Genomic DNA, 16,883 nt, shown 5'->3' with positions numbered 1-16,883 from the left:
GGGTGCCAAGGAGTGACAGTGAGAGGAATTCTGGGAGTTTTCCACAGTCTTCAGCATCTTCTCCATGAGTCCTGGCAAATGCTAGAAATTCTCCCTCTGCTGACCTGAGCATGCTGAGGTTCCCAAGGTGAAAGAAATTTTGAGCCACTTCCAGTCACCCCTGTCCCTGACCTCCCTGGGACGGCAGCAGGGGCTGGACTCTGTGGGACTCTTACTGTTCTGTCATCACTGGCCCCTTTTGTCCTCACTTGGATGGGACCTCTTGGATGTCCTCTCTTAGTCCACCCTGAGTCTTCCGGTCTCAGATCAAGGCCCACATCTCCCTGAGTTCCTGGGGCTGGAAGTGAGGGGTGACATCTGGTGACCTCTGCCTGGGGTGTCTCAGGACTGACAGGGGCTGGGACTTTGTGGGCTCCCACTGCTTTGGGTAGGTGCTCATCTAAGACACCTCCTGGGTCCTTACCATGACTCTGTGACTCCTGGCAGGATCGGGAAATCTCTGTCTCGACTTGAGGTCTCTCCCCTCCCACTAAGGCCCACATCTCCCTGAGACCCACTAGAAAGCAGCGACATTTTTCTGATCTCTCTAGCTATAGCTGCGTGTGGACTCCTGATGTGGACAGTCAGGAAGAGATTCTGCACTGCCCTCTGTTGTCGTGGGGTAGGTGGGTGGTCCCCTCAATTCTTAGGTCCTCTCCTGTGCCCCTGCTACTAGCTGCAAATGCTCCAGCAGTGGACCTGAACCCATACCCCCATCAGTGGGTTCCTCACCTCCTTGTGAGGCTCTGGGCAGAAGCGAATGTGGGTCATCTGGTCCCCATGCCTGGGTCTCCCAGGTCTGAGAGGAGTGATGTGACTATGTGGTTCCCTTCCTTCTGGGTGGGGTTCTCACATGTTCATTCAGTGTTACCACTGTGACTCCTTTTAGGAACGGGGCTTCCTCCCTATGTTGAATGAGGCCTCACCTATCAGACCCAAACCCTGATGTCCCTGAGACCATCCTTGGAGGAAATGAGAGGGCACCTCAGCCTGAGAGCTCTAACCCGGCTTCCCAGGGCGACGGCAGAGGTGGCACACTGTGTGGGCTCTGCTGTTCTGTGGGAGTCAGTTGTCTCCTTCCTCACATAGAATTGGTGCCTCAACATCTGTCATGGCCTGGGACTCCTCGTTTTCTGCTGACCTGGGCAGCCGGACCTGAAACCAAGGCTCTCTTCTCCCTGGGATCCCACAGGCAGAAGTCAGGGGCACCAGAGCTGGCCAGTTCTGCCTGGGATCCCCGGGGCTGACCCCAGAGGTGGCATCAGATGTGGTTGTCTCTACCATGTATGGATCTTTCCCTCGACTCCGCCTCCTTCCTGGGACTGCCTTCTGCCGACCTGAGCCCAAGACCCTGTGAAAACGTGCTCACCTTTCCCGGACCCAAGCTGACAGAGTGAGCCACATCCTGCCAAAGCTGATTTGGGGCTGTGCTGCTAACCACAAGGGTGGGACTCTCGATGCCCCCTCCCCCCCAGTTCTGGAGTCAGGGGCTCCCTCTGTCCTCACTCAGGATTCTGGCCTCCAGTTTGGGTATGGTTTGGGAGCCCTCCCTCTGCTGACCTGAGTCTACATTCCCCAGAGCAAAGCTCTCACCTCCCTGAGTGGCTAGAGGAGATGCTGGGGGCTCCACACCCAGCTACATTGTTTTGGATGCCCAGATCTGAGAGCAGGGCTGTTCCTTAGAGCAGCAATCCGCTTGCATGCTGGGTCTGCTGACTAGCACTGACAGTCCTAGTTTGACTTCTTCTAAGACTGAGACTCCTCCCTATGCCTAATGGGGTTACCTTATCTATCACTCTATATCTTTATCTATTTACCTATCACAGCCATTGCTTTTATTATGTAACTGGTAGTTTCTACATTTTAACCTTCCTCACCTATTTCTCTTCTCCCCCACACCCCCAACCCTAACCCCCATCAACCACCTGTTTTTTCTCTTATGTTTACAACTGTTTCTGTTTTTCAGATTCCTTGTAGAAGTGAAATCATATAGTAATTCTTTTTCTCTGACTCATTTCACTTAGCATACATAATACCCTCTAGGTCCATATCCTTTTATATAAAGGCCTTTCTCTATTTGAACGTCCCTTATCCCCAATGCCCACCACTCCCTGCACACCACGCAAAAATGACGGCCTCAGCCTCAATTACTCTATGATAATTTGAACCTCTATGGTAGGGGTCCAAATCTTCCCATTCTAATGCCTAATGATCGGAGCTGGACGGGGTGTAATAACAACAGAAATAAAGTAACAATGTAACGCACTTGAAGCATCCTGAAACCATCCCCTTAGCCTACCCCACCCTACCCTCACGCCACCCCACCCTCCTTTGTCCACTGCATCATGCCCCTCCGCACAATGCACCCCACTCCATGCAAAAATTGTCTTCCAAGAAACGGGCTCCCCGGTGCCAAAAAGATTGGGGGCCACTACTCCAGGGCACTACAGCATTGGTGGCAGGAAGGGCTTCTGTGCAGTCACCACTTTGGTGAGCCACCACCCTGTGAGCGCCCAAAGTCCCATCTTTCCACCTGTTGAGGACAAGACCACTCCCAACGCATAGAGTCCATCCTCTTTAAACAAAGCCGCCCGACCCACCACCGAACCTCCACGTGGCAAATACAAGATGGCTCCTGGGCCTGCAACTCAGGACAGGGCGTGTTACACTGCAGATTGCAGGGGTGGGATACGGTTGGGTTACTACTTACAGGGACGGGTTGGGAAATTCACTTCAGCTACATTCAGAACCTCTCCTTGGCTCTGGAGGAGTCCGGTACACTCGACCTCCACTGAACAGACGCTGCAGCTTCCAGCTGTGCTCCTCTCCTCGAAAGCGGAAGCGGAAAAGGAGGGGCAAAGGAGGGGCGCTGCATACGTTCGTACGTGTGGCCTCCCAGGGGAGGGGCAAGGGCAGGGGGGCGGGGGCGGGGGCGGGGGCAGGGGGGCGGGGGCAGGGGCCACATGCTACAGGAACCCGGTAGCTCAATATTCATCCGTCCCTGGGTCCTCCTTGTGCCATGTATCAGAGCCAGGGCGCCTCCTTCTATGAACCCGAATCCTCCAGCTCCCAAAGCTCTCGCCTTCCCAAGTCCTTAGTGAAGGGAATCAGGGCACTGCTCTGAGCATCTCTGCTCGTCAGGAGGGGCGCCACTCTGTAAGCCTCCTTCGTAGGGGGAGAGACCCTCTCACTAGCACTGACGGTCCTCACCTTAAGTCCAGTTATGGTCAAGATGCCCCCCTCTGCAGATCTGGGGTCTGATTCTGCTAGAGGAGGCCCTGCCCTCCCTAAGATCACACAGGTTGAATGAGGGGACCACTCATAAGGAGCTCTTCTGGGTCTCTCAGGGCTAAGAATTTACAGAATTCTGTTTGGCTCCCTCTCCAGGGGTCCCCTCTAACACTCAACATCGCATGTGAGGTCCTCCTTGGGTTCAGGTCTGTCCCTCTGCGAAACTGAGGCTGATCCTATTAGACAAAGGCCTCATCTTGCTGAGACTTTCCAGACTGAAATCAACCTGACATCTGTGCCCAGCGCTTCCTGGGCACCACAGCATCAGGTATTTTCCAGGGCCTCCTTTTGTAGTGTGTGCTACCATGAATCCACTTTCAGGTCCTCATATTGACACATGATAAATCCTGTAACTCCACACTCTGCTTTATGAAGCTTCTTGTCTTACATCAAGGTCCTAGTCTCCTGAGAATTCCACGTTGGAAGTCAGGGTGATCCTCATATGATCGTAGTTCATTGGGGCCTCTGATAACAGACAGTGGGGATGCAACTCTAGTCCTTTTGGATTCCTTTTGCTCAGCATACTCACTACATCTACCACAACCTGGGTCTCCACATTCTCCTGATCTAAGATTCCTCTTCTTAGTCTTTGGATGACCATTATATTCAGCAGTGATTGTCTCCTCAGTCCTCCTTCATGGAGGTTCCCATATCAGCCGCTGTCACTTGATTAAAGGCTTCCTGGGAAATGCATATTCCTACAGACACTGAACAGTTAACCTCTAGCATATGTTGGAGAAAACAGGTCTTGGTCCCAAAAGTGAACTAAGATTAGGAAAACGCAGCAGAAATCAAGGAACTCAGGAAAGATGTTATGCTGTCAAGAGAAAAAGAGCTGATATGTTCCTTCTCTTCGGCCTGATTTAGGGTATCTGCTTAGTTGCTCAGTCATATGTGACACTTTGCGACCCCATGGACTGTAGCCTGCCAGGTTCCTGTGTCCATGGGGATTCTCCAGGCAAGAATACTGGAGTGGGTTGACCTCCTCCAGGGGATCTTCCCAACCCAGTGATTGAACCCAGGTCTCCCGCATTGCAGGCAGATTCTTTACCATCTGAGCCACCAGATTTAGGGTAGTTTTAAAATCTTTACTTTCAGTACCCTCCTGTTGTTGATCCAGTGGTTAAGACTCTGTGCTTCCAATGCAGGGGGACTGGGTTCAATCCCTGGTCAGGTAACTGGATCCCACATGTCACAACTAAGAGTTTATGTGCCACAACTAAAAGTCTCACATGCCACAACTAAAGAGCCTGCAGACATGGCAACAAAGATCCTGAGTGTCACAGCTAAGACACAGCACAGCCAAAAAACAAATTGAAAAACATATTTTTACTACAAATAATAAAATATTTACTGTCTACGTAGAAGGATAGCACCAGATAAACTTGTAAGCCCTTGATCACTTGAGGGTATCTGATTTTGCACATGCAGATGATCATATGGTTACTAAGCATTATCTATTTGTCTTCTTTATTTATCACTATTAATTATTTTGGTGATGTGTTATGTGGCAGTATTGATGGGAGGGAAGTTTGGGGGAGAGTGGATATGTGTATATGTATGACTGAGTCCCTTCACCGTTCACCTGAAACTATCATAATATTGCTAATTTGCTATTCCTCAACACAAAATAAAACAAACAAACAAACAAAAAACTGTGCTTCCAGTGCAAGGGGTGTCAGTTCAAACCCTGGTTGGGGAATTAAGATCCCATGTGCTGCATAGCAAATCAATCAATCAATAAAAGATCATCAAAGAAAAAAGTGATGGGGATTCATGAAAGAAATAATTGATAAGCTAGATTCCATTCCCTTTAAACTTCTGCTCTGTAAAAATACACCATCAAGAGAACAAGTGAGCCATAGTCTGGGAGAAAATATTTGCAAAAGACATATCTGATGAAAGCTCTAATCTAAAATATACAAAGAGTTCTTAAAATTCATAAGAAGACAACTAACATCTAATAAGAAATGGACAAAAGATATGAATAGATACCTCACCAAGGAAGAAACACAGATGTCAGACAAGCATATGGAAAGATGCTCCACATCATATACCATTAGGGAACTGCAAATTAAAAAAACAAGCAGATACCATGACATGCCTCTCAGAATGACTGGCATCCAAAGGACTGAAAACACCAAATGCTAGTAAGGATGTGAATTAACAAGAACTCTTATTCATTGGTGGTGGTGATGCAAAATGGGAGAACCACTTTGGAAGACAGTTTGCAAGTTTCTTAGTAAACTATACACGTTCAGCACTGCTGGTAGGAATGTAAATTGGTACAGCCAGTATGGAAAACAGTATATGGGTTCCTCAAAAAATAAAAAATCACACGTAACACTTTCCGCAATTCCACTACTATCCAAAGGAATTGAAATCAGGACCTCGAAGAGAGGTCTGCATGCCCATGTTCATTGCAGCACTACTCATAATAGTCATGACAGGGAAGCTGCCTACCTGTCCAGTGACAGATGGATGGATAAATAAGTAATATACACATACAATGGAATATCATTCAGTCTTAAAAAGAAGATAACTTCTCCAGTCATGGCAGCGTGGATAAATCTGGCGGAATTCATGCTACAGTGAAATAAGCCAGACACAGAAGGACAAATACTGCATGTCCTTTACATGAGGAATCTAAAATGGTCTAAGTCAAAGAAGCAGAGAATAGAGTGGTGGTTGTCAGGGGCTATGGGAGGGTGAATGAGAAGAAATTGCAGACTTAAAAAATATTCACAGGCTAAAAGCTGAGAGTTATGCCCAGCGAGGGCATAGTGTGCCATTCTAGCAGCTTCTGGGCATCATCCCACCTCAGGGGAGTGTCACCCTGATTTCCGAGAAACTCTGTGGATAGAAGGTAATGTGAATAAAACATCTAATATGCACATTGCTTACCTGCACTGGAACAAGAGCTACAGGATACATTCCATGCCAGCTTCACGTGATTTCTGTCTGATTTACTCACAATCCCAAAGCACACGCAGACCCAGAAAATACTGCAAGTTTGGTTCCCAACCCCTGAAGGACAGTCAATATCACAATTGAGTCACAAGAAATTTTTGGTTTCCCAGTGCTTTCATAAAATTTATGTTTACACTATACTGTAGGCATTATGGGCCATAGCATTATGCCTAAGGACAATATAGATATCTTAAACAAAAATACCTCTTTGCTAAAAAAATTGCTAACCATTATCTGAGCCTTCAGTGAGTCCATGTTTTTGGTGCTGAAGGTGTGAACATTGCAAGAATTATCAAAATGTGACACGCAGACATGAAGTGAGCAAACGGTGTTGGAACCATGGTGCCAAAAGACTTGCTGGAAGCAAGGTTGACACAAACCTTCAATTTGGTAAAGAAAAAGAACAAAGAAAAGAAAATCAGTTCCTGTGAAATATAATAAAGCAAAATGCAACAGAGGGAAGTGCCTATAACTGTCAAGGGCAGTTTCCCATCCCAGGCTTTGTCTTTAAACTATGGGGCCCACCATGTGAGAACTTGGTCCCTGGTCATGATTACTGCAGCCTCATCGAACCCACCACACACTCAACTTGTGGTTACTTCCCACATAAAGACTTATATTTTCCCAAGGCCCACCACTACCTTTAGTCAGTCAGTTCTGTCACTCAGTCATGTCCAACTCTTTACGACCCCATGGACTGCAGCATGCCAGACATCCCTGTCCATCACCAACTCCCGGAGCTTACTCAAACTCACGTCCATCGAGTCAGTGATGCCATCCAACCATCTCATCCTCTGTCATTCCCCTTCTCCTCCTGCCTTCAACTTCTCCCAGCATCAGCATCTTTTCCAATGATTCAGTTCTTCACATCAGGTGGCCAAAGTATTGGAGTTTCAGCTTCAGTCCGTCCAATGAATATTCAGGACTAATTTCCTTGAGGATGGACTGGTTGGATCTCCTTGCAGTCCAAGGGACTTTCAAGAGTTTCCAACACCACAACTCAAAAGCATCAATTCTTCGGCTCTCAGCTTTCTTTATACTCCAAATCTCAAATCCATACATGATTACTGGAAAGACTATAGCTTTGACTAGATGGAACTTGTTGGCAAAGTAATGTCTCTGACTTTTAATATGCTGTCTAGGTTAATCATAGTTTTCCTTCCAAGGAGCAATCGTCTTTTAATTTCATGCTGCAGTCACCATCTGCAGAGATTTTGGAGCCCCCCAAAATCAGGGAATTTACATTTGACTGCTGTCATGTCACCATTTTCCTTATAAATAACTGCTTTTCAGCTCTGTAACTTTATGGTCAGTGGCTAGATCTTTTTCTTAGCTCTCCAAGTACAAGCATGGAGCCTTGTAAGAGCAGACACTCAATTAATGTTCGGGGAATAAATGGGCCTGTGAACATGAGGTTCAAATTATTAGAATTTAATTCTACATTTTTGAGTTAACCAAGCATATACTGTTGTTTATAATTTTGTAAAACACAGAGTACAAGGGATGAGGAATCCAAATACTGGCCATCTTACTTTTCCTATGCTTCTTGATCCCACATATTTTACTGCTTAACTTTTTCTTATTTTCAAGGAAATAACATATTGCAATGCCATTTTGTCTTGAACTGGCTTACTAAATAATATGGAAGCTTCCCCATTTGTTTTACACAAGAGAAAAAATCTTATCCTTAAGACCAATAAACAACAGTAAGTGTGACTGATGTCATTCATACACTTAGATTATAAGCTAGATAAGCTTTGGTTTAGGAGCATCATTTGAAAAGCAGCAAGAACATAAAAACACAGGTTTATCTCTAAATTCCCCATACAGAACAGGAACACCAAGGTATTTTACACTGTGAACCCTCAGTGACGTCCAGCCCTGTACTACTTGGAACACTGAATACTCTCTTCAGCCACAAAGGGCAGAATTTGCCTCAGCTTTACTAGGTGGAAGGAACTGCTGCAGAAACACTGGGACATCCGCTGGCTTGGGCCCTCTCTTCCTCATCTTTCAAAGCCTCTTCATAACGACAGTGGAAGGCACTGGGATCCAAATGGTTGGTCCTGGCCAGGAACTCCAGGACTCTCATCTTGCTCGTTTCAGCATGTGCTCTCGGGCCCCACAGGAACTCATAGCATGCTGGACTGCTGCCGGGCACTTGCCGATACTCCAAATATTTCAGCTCCACCAAATCTTGGGTGATGAGCTTCTTGGGCTCCCCAAATAAGAAGTGCCTCTTCCCAGCATAGATTTTCATCTTACCCAGGAAATTCCAGATGTATTCCTCTGTGGCGCAGTTGCCCTTCATGAAGATCACACCCAGGAGATTCATCAGGAGACCGGTCTTGGGAAAACCCCTGCCACGGTGCACAATCCCGTTGCGGGGGAGATTCATCTTGCTAACAAGGACATAAGAATGCTTGGCAGTGTTGTCTTTCTTCACGTCAATACCAAATACCACCTCCATGCTCTCCGAAGCTCTTTTGAGGATCCCGAGGAATCGATTTTTGTACTTTTTATCGATGATCTTCAGCATATGCACTTTACTAATGGGCTTTTTCGTCTTATACATGCGTAACAGGAACTGCACCAACAGATTCGTCGGACTGGTTAGTGAGCGTTTTCTAGACCGCACATTGGAGAGAGGGGCCTGAGAGGAATTTCGCTTTTTTGCAATTTTCCCAGTGGCTCTTTTGGATGATCTTGTGGAAGAAACACCTGCAGGCACAGTGGTGGTGGCCAGGGCCCCCCGAGGACGCTTGAGATGTTTACCAGACCTAGCACTGGGCTTTCCCTTAGCATCAACCCCCGGACCAGGACTGGAGGAAGAGGAGCGTGCTTCCGTCGTGGTGGCAGTGACCTGTGCACCCCTCAGATCCTGGGTGCCATGCTGAGCCTGGCGGCGTTTTTCAGAGGTGTGGGGCTTACCCTTCTTACCCCTGTTACCCCGAGGCATGGTGACTGTGGTCAGGGACAACAGGCAGGAGCGCAGGTAGAGCAGCACGTGATCTGGGCAGAGAGGAGAGAGGAAGAGAGGATGAAGCGCCTGTGGCAGGGAGGCACCACTCTGCCTTTAAGAAGGCTCCCTCTGCAGGTTTCCATGTGGGCACTGCTCTACAAACCCAGAGGACTGTGAGTCTGATCACCCTGTCCCCTGAGAATTCTGTGGAAATAATTAAGGTGAGACTCAGGCTGCAGCCTGCCAGCCCTGCCGCCTGCTTCCTGAGGCTGAGGAGCAATAGGCCAGTCCAGTCCTTGAGGACATCCCCCACCATTCTTGACGGTGGGGGTCCTCTCGGTTCACATTCAGGACAATCATATCAACTTTTGGCATGGCCTGGGCCCTATCCTCTTTGTAGTTCTAAGGTTATACCCCAAAGCCTGGTCCTCATCTTCCTGTGATACCTGAAAAAGTGAGGAGGTACCTTAGCCCAGTGTCCCTGGCAGGGGGCACCCACAGCAGTCAGCTCTATAGAACTCTGTCCTGGGCTCACTGGGGTTCTCCGTCCTCTTTCACTGTCTTGCCTTGGCTCTAGGTAGAGCCTAGGACACCCGTGTCTGCTGCACTGGTGTACCTCCTCTCAGACAAAGGCTCTCTTCAATCCCATACCATCAGAAAGAAAGGAGGGTTCACATACACCTGACTTCCATCCCTGGGCTTTTCAGGGCTGTGAGCCAGGAGGGGGGTGGGGGTGGGAGGTGGTGCTCTCTATTGTTTTCCCTGTTGCAGGGTGAGTGCAATCATCAGTTCTTTCAGGGTCCTCACACTGACTCCTCTGAAGCCCTGGACCTCCTACCTTGGCAGAATTGAGGCCATTCACGTATTCTAACATCCTCACATCTCTGAACTCTCCAGACAGAAGTGAGAACTCACTCAGCTTCACAGATACTCGTTTCCACTTGGAAAAGAGCCAAAATTTATGACAACTTACACTTAGAGTTGGTGTTTACCTTAGACCTCGTTCCGGTCTGGGCAGAACTCAGGACTCCTCCCACCAAAATCTGGGTAGTTCAGCTTCAGAGCAAAGTCCTCAATTCCCCGAGTCCCTGGAGGGGCAAAATCAGGGTACTACTACGTGACTACCCTTCACTGGAGCCTCCCAGATACGTAGGCGCTCTGCTTTGTGATACCACCCCTAAATGGGGAGGGCCCCCCAATCAGTACTTAGGGTGCTCACTTTACTGCAGTTAGGACAGAGGTATCCTCCATCTGCAAGCAGGGGCTACTACTGACCACGGCCCCCCCATCGCTGAGACTTCCCGGGCCGAATTCAGTTTGATGGCTCTGCCGGGGCTTCCCAGGGCTCACAGCAGCAGTGAGACTTGGTGCGGCCCTCTTTGTTATGGGCTAAGTGGCCCCCTGCCTCAGTCCCAACTCAGTCTTCACCTCAAATCTGGACCACCGCTGGGAATCCACCCTCCGCTGGCCAGAGGTCTGACCGCCGGACCGAAGTCTTTACTTCCGGGAAACTGTAAAACGGAAGTCAGCATGATTCATTTCCGGCCATGATGCGCAGGGTGTCAGATAGCTCACGGGGGCATGGAGGCACGGGGGCATCCAGAGTGGCGGGGGGTGGAGGAAAGCCGCGGGAGGGTGTACTATGGTCCTCATTTGGAGTCCCCATCTTCATGTCTGTTAGAGTCTGACACTCCTCCCTTACCTGAACTGTGTCCATAAGCCTCCAAACAAAGCTTCACCTCCTAGAGTTCAGCAGGGGAGAAGTCCAGGAATTGAGCTCGTGCATGCTGCTTTGTGTCGCCATCTTTACTGCCAGTGCTGCGTTAGCACTCGGGCCTCTCCCCATGGCTGGAGTTGGGTCCTGGATTTCTATTATAGAGTCAAGTAATCTCTTCGATCTTAACAGAATCTCTTACAGATCAAGATTTACGAATAACTCAGACCAACAGTGTTGTAGGAACCATCCCCTCCCGACCACAGAGGCAAAACTTTGTGGGGTTAGTTTTGTTACAGGAGAGGGCAGTGGTCCCTTGACTGCACATTCAAGTCCTCACCTTGCCTTCAGATCAGTCCTGGGAATCCACTCTTGTTCAAACGAACGCCCTGAACAGCAGTCAGAGCTCATTGCCACCAGCACGAAAGTTGGGGGGAGCCAATTCTGGCAATGGCTACCCTGTGTGGGGTCTCTGAGTGATGATGGCAGGGGCGGGGCTCTGTGGGGACCCCATGGTTCAGTGTTGTGCAGTCCCTGGGTCATCCCCTAGGGTCCTCTGTGCACCATCTGTCAGAACCCGAGTCCGTTTACTCTATGGACTTGAGTTCGCCTGCCCACAAACAAAGCCCTTCTGCTAGGTCACTTCAGTCGTGTCCGACTCTGTGTGACCCCATAGACGGCAGCCCACCAGGCTCCCCCGTCCCTGGGATTCTCCAGGCAAGAACACTGCAGTGGGTTGCCATTTCCTTCTCCAGTGCATGGAAGTGAAAAGTGAAAGTGAAGTCGCTCAGTCGTGTCCGACTCTTAGCGACCCCATGGACTGCAGCCTACCAGGCTCCTAGGTCCATGGGATTTCCCAGGCAAGAGTACTGGAGTGGGGTGCCATTGCCTTCTCCAAAACAAAGCTTTAGCCTCCCCAAATCTGTAGTGGGGAGTCAGGGCGCTTCTCTGAGCATCTCTCCCTGACAGGAGGGATGCTACTCTGTGAGCCTTCCTCCTTGGTGGGAGAGACCCTCTCATTAGCACCAATGGTCATCACCTGTACTGTGGTGATGGCCAAGATGCCCCCCCTCCTCAGAACTGAGGTTTGATCCTGATAGGAAAAGCCCTTCCCTTGCTGAGACCAGACAGAAATGAAGAGGTTTCTCATCCTTATAACTCTGCCTGGAGCCTCTGGGGTTAGGAATAGGGGCAGGGGTCTGTAAAGTCTCCTCATTTGTGGGTCTAGTGGTACTCATTTCTTCACTCAGGGACCCCACCATGATCCTGGCCAGTCCTGGGACCTGACCCTCCAACCTGATATTCTCCCTCTACTGAACTGAGGCCATTTTTCTTAGAGTAAGACTTTGACCTCACAGAGAACTCTAAGGCTTGTAGTAGGGAATGCCCTGTCTGGGCTTTCTAGGTTTGAGAGCAAGTTTGGGCAGGTCTCTGCATCACCTATATTTTAGGGTGATTGTCCCTCCAGTCCTCACTCATGTGGGTCCTCATTTTGTCTATCTCTTGGATTAATAGGTTCCTGGGCTACACCACATCCCTGAAAAATCTTGAGAAGTCTTCCTAAAGTAAACCTTACAGTTTCATGTCCCAGACTTGACGTGAGATGGGGAAAATGCCACAGAAGGCAGGGGGCAGGATGGGGTCCGGTCCCAGAGAAAAATGTTGATCTCTCTGTTTCTGGAGGGGGAGGAGATTTAGGATGGGGGGGGACACATGTACACCCATGGCTGATTCATGTCAATGTATGGCAGAAACCACCACAGTGTTGTAAAGTAATTAATCTCCAATTAAATTAATTTTAAAGAAAAAAAAAAAAAAAACCTTAGCCAGAGTCAGTCTCTCATGTGAACTGTTTTAATTAGTTATAGGCATACCTTTAAAAAATTGTACTTCACTTAACCATGCTTCACATATATTGTGTTTCATTACAAACTGAAAGTTTACAGTAACCATGCATTGAACATGACTATAGCACCATTTCCCCAAAACCATGTGTTCAGTTGGGCTCCCTGTGCCACATTTTGTAAATTTGTGAAATATTTTAAACTATTCCCATATTTTATTCCTTATGGTGATCTGATCAGGTCCCTGTTACTATTGTAGCTGTATTTTAATTTTAAATTAAGCTATGTACATTTTTTAGACATCTTCTAGTAAGTGTACAATAGGATTAACAACTTTTATAAGCACTGGGAATCTCCCAAATTCCTGTGATTTACTTTATGGCAATATTCACTTTACTGCAGTGATCTAGAACCCAACCCACCATATCTGAGATATGCACACATTTCTAAAGGAAAGGAGCAGTCCAAGATGGTTTTCTGCTATTTGTTCTCTGACACTGCATAGAGAGATGATTTTATTGTCACTATCATCTATTTCTCCTCCTCATTGCTGTTATTTCCTGAGGTAACCTTCAAGGCTTTGTGCCTGAAGAAGTGTATTGGAATATATCCAGAGTCCTTACTTTTATCCCAAGATACATTTGAGTGTTAAGGAACACAAGTTCTGCTTTAGGACAAGAGGAGTACAACAGCGTAGGATCTAGAGGAATTCAGAGAGGAGTCTAATTCCAGGCCTATCAGTCACGAGTGTTCCCCAGCAAGGGCTTGCTGCCTGATGCATATGGAAGCCAAGACGATGGAACAGGCTTTGAGAGAAAAACTTTATTCTAAGGTGAAGTGGCAAGAAGACACGAGGTAGGGCTCTCAAATCTGTCTCCTCAACCCAGAGTTTGGGGTAAAATTAAAGGGTTTAGGGGAATTGCAAACTTGGAAGCTAATTGGCTAGTCTTGAATTAGTTCATGTAAGCTATTCATGCTGCTAGAAGCCAGATTTTCCATATTGAAGGACTCCATACAGTTCTCCCATGGCAACATTCCTACTCTGAGAGTTCCACATACTGAACCCTTTTGGTTTGGGGGTCATCCTGGAAACGGGGGCTCCTTTTTTGCACTTGCATAGTGCTGCCTCTAAAAATAACTCAGAAAAGAAAAAAAAAACCTCAAGGTTTGATTAATCAATAATCGGTTTTAAGGAGGCAAAACCAGTTTAAACTGGTCAACGCTTTATGTTTCAATCCCCCCATTTCTCTTTGTACATTCTTCAAGCTTGTGGGAAATCATCCTCAATTTGGTTAATGATTTTCAAATTGTGTAGAAAATGATAATCCCAGGTCCCAGATTTTTGTACCAACAGGACTGGAGTGTTATATAAGCATTGACAAGGTTGGATTAATTGGTATTTAAGAAAGGTGATCATCAGAGGCTTTGTTTCCTTCACATGTCTCTTTACAGGCTATTGCTTTAAATTTGGTGTTTTGGTGCCTGGATGGAATTTATTACTATTGGGTCAGCTGTCTTAGCTCTTCCTGGCCATTCATCAGTCCTCAGTGAGCTCTGCAGTTGACTGACCGATTTCTTCCACAGTAGTGCTCAAAATAGATTACATCTTGGCCAGCAGAGAGCCTGGATCAGTTGTCTTTAACCAATGCTTGCTGCTTCTTCCCAGCTTTCATGGATTGCAGTCAACATCAACCAGCACTCTTATCTGGAACTTGAGGTCTCTGGATGAGGCAGAAATGTTGGCTTCCCCTGGAAAACCCTTGCATTCATGGGAGCTGTAGGAAGGCCTTCCGGGCTTGTCTTTCTGTGGCTCAGAGTGCTTTGTTCCTTTCTAGGACGAAAAAGGGGCAAACTAGAGGCATTGTCCCTTAATTTAGGACCCAATTCCATCTCCTAGTTTGTTTTCTGGGAAGACTTGGCTGTATGAATTCCCTGGAGAAGCCACTGAGAAGAATGGACAGTCTCAAAGGTGACCAATTTGGATGTGAGGGTTGATCACTTAAAGAACCCTGAAAATTTTTGCATTATAGGTGGTCGTCATAGCATAGCTTGAGAGTCACACGTGCTACCCAACTTCTAAGGAATTTGTCCAGTTCCATGACTGGAGCCCATGTGGTCAGAGGCTCCTAATATTTCTGCCCCGCCATGTGCTGAGGATGAGCTTGTCTACTGAAGAGAGGCCCATGGAATTTCAGGCTCTGTCTCACTCTCCACCTTGAAAATCTTACCTAGTGAGGAGGAGGGTGGAAGAGTGATTGCATCATGTTGAAGAAAGTGAAAGAGGAAGCTGTCTTAGACTCAGGCAGAGCTGACTTTCAGAGAGCAACTCAGGAGCACACACGTTTAAACACCAATTTCCTCACTTCCTTTCTCTGCATGCTGGGGTTTAATCTTTCTGGTAGATGACCAAATCATTTTACCACTCCAGGAGAGACTTCAGACATGCAAATCTAGATGTCTGGGCAATTTCCAGGGGTAATACCTTCAGTGCAAGTCCTCTATGTAGCCCATGGCCTTTAGCACCACAACCAATGGCTATTTCTCCTGGTAACATTTGATTTTTAACATCACACACACACACACACACACACACACACACACTCACACACACACAATTCTAACTCCCTGTTATTCTGGCTGATACAAAGGAGGACTAGACTTTTTGGACACCAGAATGTGTCCAATTGTATAAAATTCCTTTAACCTGGGCTCGTGGTTTGTTCTTCTGTGGGGGGAGATTTTTCTTGCATTACACTCCCTCATTTTACATTTATGCTCGCACCACAGCAAGGTAATCAGGGCTGGTTTCATTAAGAATACACTCGTGTGGAATGCCAAGTATCATAAGAGACTACTAAAAACAACTATATGCAAACAAAATGGACAACCTGGAGGAGATGGACAAATTCTTAGAGGTATAACCTTCCAAGATCGAACAAAGAAGAAACAGAGAATGTGAAGAGACCAATGCAAGTACTCTAATTAAAACAGTGATTTACAAATTTCCAATAAAAAGCCCAGGACCAGATGGTCTCACAGGTGAATCTATCAAACAGTTAGAGAAGAGTTAATACCCATCCATCTCAAACTCTTCTGAAAAATTGCAGAGGAAGGAACACTCCAGAGGTCATTCTATGAGGCCACCATAACCCTGATAGCAAAACCAGGCAGAGAAACACACAAAAAAAGAAAATGACAGGCCAATATCACTGAAGAACATAGATCCAAAAATAGTGAATAAAATACTAGCAAACCAAAAAAGAAAGTCTCTTCAATAAGTGGCGCTCTGAAAACTGGACAGTTACATGGGAAAGAATAAAATTAGAACATTCTCTAACACCAAACACAAAAATAAACTCAAAATGGATCAAAGATCAAAATGTAAGGCCAGACACTATAAAACTCTCAGAGGAGAACCTAGGCAGAACACTCTTTGACATAAGTTACAGAAGTACTTTTTAAAAAATTTATTTTTTATTGAAGGATAAATACTTTATAGAATTCTGTTGTTTTCTGTCAAACCTCAACATGAATCAGTCATAGGTATACATATATCCCCTCCCTTTTGAACCTCCCTCCCATCTCCCTCCCCATCCCACCCCTCTAGGTTGATACAGAGCCCCTGTTTGAGTTTCCTGAGCCATAGAGCAAATTCTCGTTGGTTGTCTATTTTACATATGGTAATATAAATTTCCATGTTATTCTTTCCGTACCTCTCACCCTCCCCTCCCATCTTCCCATGTCCATAAGTCTATTTTCTATGTCTGTTTCTCCATTGCTGCCCTGTAAATAAATTTTTCTGTGCCATTTTTCTAAATTCCATATATGTGCATTAGAATATGATATTTATCTTTCTCTTTCTGACTCACTTTATTCTGTATGATAGGTTCTCTGTTCATCCACCTCATCAGACCAGACTCAAATGCGTTCCAGTTTATGGCTGAGTAATATTCCATTGTGTGTATGTACCACAAATTCTTTATCCATTAATCTGGCAACAGACATCTAGATTGCTTCCATATTCTAGCTATTGTAAATACTGCTCCAATGAACAATGGGATAC

At 46.7% G+C, this 16,883-nt stretch overlaps 1 protein-coding gene across 1 annotated transcript; it reads right to left on the bottom strand.

The window, feature by feature from the left end:
• Positions 1–8,245: 8,245 nt before the first annotated feature.
• On the bottom strand, positions 8,246–10,934 carry LOC136154390 (melanoma-associated antigen B3-like). Its single transcript, XM_065916688.1, has 2 exons — positions 10,838–10,934; positions 8,246–9,312 (listed from the first exon to the last, which is right to left on the bottom strand). The coding sequence occupies exons 1-2, from the start codon at positions 10,932–10,934 to the stop codon at positions 8,246–8,248; spliced, it is 1,164 nt and encodes a 387-aa protein (XP_065772760.1).
• Positions 10,935–16,883: the final 5,949 nt, after the last annotated feature.

The sequence above is a fragment of the Muntiacus reevesi genome, chromosome X, assembly GCF_963930625.1.
Source record: "Muntiacus reevesi chromosome X, mMunRee1.1, whole genome shotgun sequence".
Lineage (NCBI taxonomy): Eukaryota > Metazoa > Chordata > Mammalia > Artiodactyla > Cervidae > Muntiacus > Muntiacus reevesi.
Note: the sequence above shows the minus strand (reverse complement) of the source record. Positions and strands in the feature narration are given on the sequence as shown.